The sequence below is a fragment of the Elaeis guineensis genome, chromosome 10 (assembly GCF_000442705.2).
Source record: "Elaeis guineensis isolate ETL-2024a chromosome 10, EG11, whole genome shotgun sequence".
NCBI lineage: Eukaryota > Viridiplantae > Streptophyta > Magnoliopsida > Arecales > Arecaceae > Elaeis > Elaeis guineensis.
Window position 1 is genome coordinate 7,625,445 of NC_026002.2, and position 3,778 is coordinate 7,629,222.

Genomic DNA, 3,778 nt, shown 5'->3' on the forward strand with positions numbered 1-3,778 from the left:
TGACGCGCGCAAGGATTTTTCTTATTTTAACACGGTAAATTGGACGCCGCGATAGCCGCTCTTGGACTTAATACTGCGGGCCCCACTAAACGGCTGACAGAGTCGTACTCTTTCTGATTTTTTTTTTTTTTGATGCACGTGTCACATGGAGAGATGCAGAGCACCGTTCATTAGCTGCTTCGACCAGCCAGCTGTTTCGTAAATCTCGTAGCAGCGAGCACCGGCCAGCGGCTCGCCGGTCAAGTAGCAAAAAGATCGCGAAACTTCTTCGTGGAGCCTTTTTTTAGGCGTCCTCCTGGTGGCGGCCTCCACGGATCACCGTCCACCTTTCAACCGTTGGAACGACAACCGGTCCAAAATAAACGGCAGATCTGACCTCCCGCATATGAGTTTTATGCCATCTGTGGCACACAAAGATCAACAACATCTCCACCTCTCTAAACGTTGGTACGCAACCATCATTGTCCTCACGCCGTACTCCAATCGCGGGAGCTGCCACTGCCTGCCTCTGGTTCAAACCATTTCTTCTGCAGCACTTGAGTTCCGGTCACCTCCGGTGAATGTAACACGCAACCTCTGAAACAGTACCTTTTCTGAGGGAAAGTACATCAACCTTATCCACATCGATAAGAGATCGGGCCACCGTTCGTTGTCCGGTCTGGGCATCAAAAGGCCCGAGGGTCTGCAATAGGTAATCTCACTCTCGGTGAGTTGATCCTCGCAGCCCAAATATAATCCTTCCGCGAAAAGACAAGGGAGGACATGGGCATCATGGCAGACATGCGACATCTTACCATCGAAAGACACCCTCATGGATGCGTGTAATCCGCCGGCGCCGTCGAATCCACCTTTTACGGGCCTTGCCATTTTCAACCCGACTAATTAAATATAATATCCGGTCTAATACCCCGTATAACACTCCAAATTAGGATATCCTCATCACGCGGGGAACGGTAGGGCCCGGCTTTAATTGGCTTTAGCCACTATCTTAACCCGCACTAATCGCCCAAAAACGGTGCGTAAATAATTGCTCCTCTATTAAATAATTCGAATAAATAAAAAAAATTTAAAGACCAAATCCGCTGGAGCGACCAGATACCACGGAACGGAACGGAGACCGGCGACTCCCGGTTTGGACGGACGGATCCAGTCCGATTTATGACGTGCCGACCGGACGGACGGGGGACCACCGCGACTCCCGGTCTTCGCGAGGCGAGCTGTCGGTCTAGCAGCAGCCCAATTGTCAGCAGCCAGGCCCCCAAGTCTTATCATACCATCACGACCGTGCAAGCGGTGCGGCCTACCGGTCGACCCTGGACCATCCTGTGGGCCCCGCTCGTACGGTACGCGGCTACTGTGGTTGCTGGGTTTTTTTTTCATGATTTTTGTTTTTGTTATTTTAATTGATTTGAGTTCTACGTTGGTGCGCCCACCGGGAGGCAGATGCACGTGCAGCGGCTGAGCGGAGTACCACCGTATCCGATCCGGTGTGTCCCACACGCGGCAGCCGTCTGATGAACGGTCCTTGACCTGTTCCACCCTACCGGCCCGCTGGTCCATTGTGAAAGGTGGTCCACTGGGTCGCTGGCTCCGCGTGTATTCTCCCCCCCTCCGGAACATACTGCTCCAGCTCCCGTTTTATTCCCGGTTCTTTCCCAAAAGATTATTTAATAATATTACATTAAATTATAAAACACGGTGGTGATCACACCACACGGGTGGACCCGGATCCCAACGACGAGATCGTGATCTGAGACCATAAAATAGTGGGGATAAACCCGTCGTCCATTAAATGCACCCACCTCCGTGCATGCCCTCGCATTCCCTTTTTATGAACCCCGCTCTCCCCAAGAAAAAGAAATAAAAAAATATTATCGAAATAAACGAATTTCTTGTCGGGCGGAACCAAGACCGTCTGTTTTGCTATAAATAGACCCCCAAACCCCGTCTCCCTTCCTTTCTCTCCTCAGGACTCTCTCTCTCTCTCTCTCTCAATCTCAATCTTTGCTTATTTGGAGCGGTACGCCGCACGGTGAGACAGACGGACGATGGCGGTGGAGACGCTGCGGCTGAGGAAGGAGGGCTTTGCGACCGGGGAGAAGGAGCCACCGGCTGCTGCGGCGGCGGCGGCGGGAGCGGCGGGGGGACAGGGGAAGGAGGCGCATTTCCGGGGGGTGAGGAAGCGGCCGTGGGGGAGGTTCGCGGCGGAGATTAGGGACCCATGGAAAAAGACGAGGAAATGGCTGGGGACCTTCGACACGGCGGAGGAGGCGGCCCGGGCCTACGACGAGGCCGCCCGCAACCTCCGCGGTCCCAAGGCCAAGACCAACTTCGGCTACTCCGCCGACGCCAGCGACATCCCGTCCTCCAGCGCCGTCACCGTCGCCGCCGCCGCCTACCCGGCGGCTAGCTGGGACCTCCAGCAGTGGCGATCGGCCTACCCAGGGCCGCCGGACGGGCGGGATCTGTTCCTGGGGCCCCCGGCGGCGGGCGGATCCGATTTCTCCGGGTACCGGTTCGAGGCGGTGGAGGTGGTGGTGAGGGGCGAGCAGGAGAAGAAGATGATGGCGGCGATGGCCAGGAAGGAGGAGGTGACCAAGAAGAAGCCGTTGAGCTTCGATCTCAACCTCCCCGCCCCGCTCTTCTAAGATAGATCCGGCGGTCCGGATGCCTCCTCCGGCTTTCGTTTTTCCGCTTCTGGTTTTGTTTATTTCTTTCGTCCTTTTTCCGCCCGACGGATTTATCTGCCTTCTTTGGCTTCGTGTACAGTTTAATTAAGCGCTATTTAGCGAGTTTTTATCTTATAAAAATTGCGAAATGTTCGTAAGACTGCGAGTTTGTACAGTACTGAATCGTTACAATCCGCTGTTTAAATCGTAGGTTCGGATGTACGTCGCCTTTTTATCTTCGTAATAATCTGAATGCCGACAGCTCCTTTCGAAATTAAAAAGGCCAAAATGCCACTGGAATCTTTTGATTACTACCATCGACAGGTGCCGGTTTAGCGTTTATGCGCCGTGCGCCCGTGCAGTCGGCGGAGGGCATTATCGTCATTACAGTCCGTCCCAGATCGGCGACAACTGTTCGTTGATGAGTTGACGGAGTCCCATCGTACCCGCTACTACAATTACCTAAATAACCTCGTAACTGAGTTTTGTTTCAGGATTATTTTAGGGCATTTTGGTCACAGGAAAATTTAGGGGCCCGGGACGGCGTCGTCGCCAGGGGAAAGCGAGAGGGATGAAATAATTTAATATTCTAAAATTAAAGCGGCCGCCGGATGCGCCGTATAAAGCCGAGGGCAGGTGGCAGCGGGGGTCGCAAACGGAGAAACGCTGGTGGGTTGCGGGTCCCACTCGGGTGGCCAACAGGACACGTGTCGGAAGATCCGTCATTAGGGCTGGGAGTCCTCGCTGCGTCACAGCGGATGTGCGGCGCCCACCAGCCGTCCGGCCCGGGTCAAAGCGGGCGTGCGTTGATGGGGCCCACCGCACCTCTCGCACGTGCGAGGCACCATGGCTGGCTGGGCTTCGGTGCGGGGGACTCGCCCCGCTGGAGCGTCTCTATCATGTCCACGTGATGCAATAAAAAGGCAAAGCGAGGGAGTAACTCGCCGGGGAATCCCCGACAGTGTGAGAGAGCGAATCTGGGCCGTGGAATTTAAGGTTGACGGGTGGGATGCGGTGGCAGGCGTACGATTACGAGAACGGACGGGGAACTCTGGAAGGAAAGGTGGTATCCTGGAACAAGGAAATCACGTGCAGGCTGGGGCGAAGCG

At 54.9% G+C, this 3,778-nt stretch overlaps 1 protein-coding gene across 1 annotated transcript; it reads left to right on the forward strand.

Annotated features, from left to right (window-relative positions):
* Positions 1–1,863: 1,863 nt before the first annotated feature.
* LOC105053432 (uncharacterized) lies at positions 1,864–2,827 on the forward strand. The gene has a single exon (XM_010934576.4). It carries the CDS (start codon positions 2,049–2,051, stop codon positions 2,646–2,648), a length of 600 nt encoding a protein of 199 aa, XP_010932878.1. The 5' UTR covers positions 1,864–2,048; the 3' UTR covers positions 2,649–2,827.
* Positions 2,828–3,778: the final 951 nt, after the last annotated feature.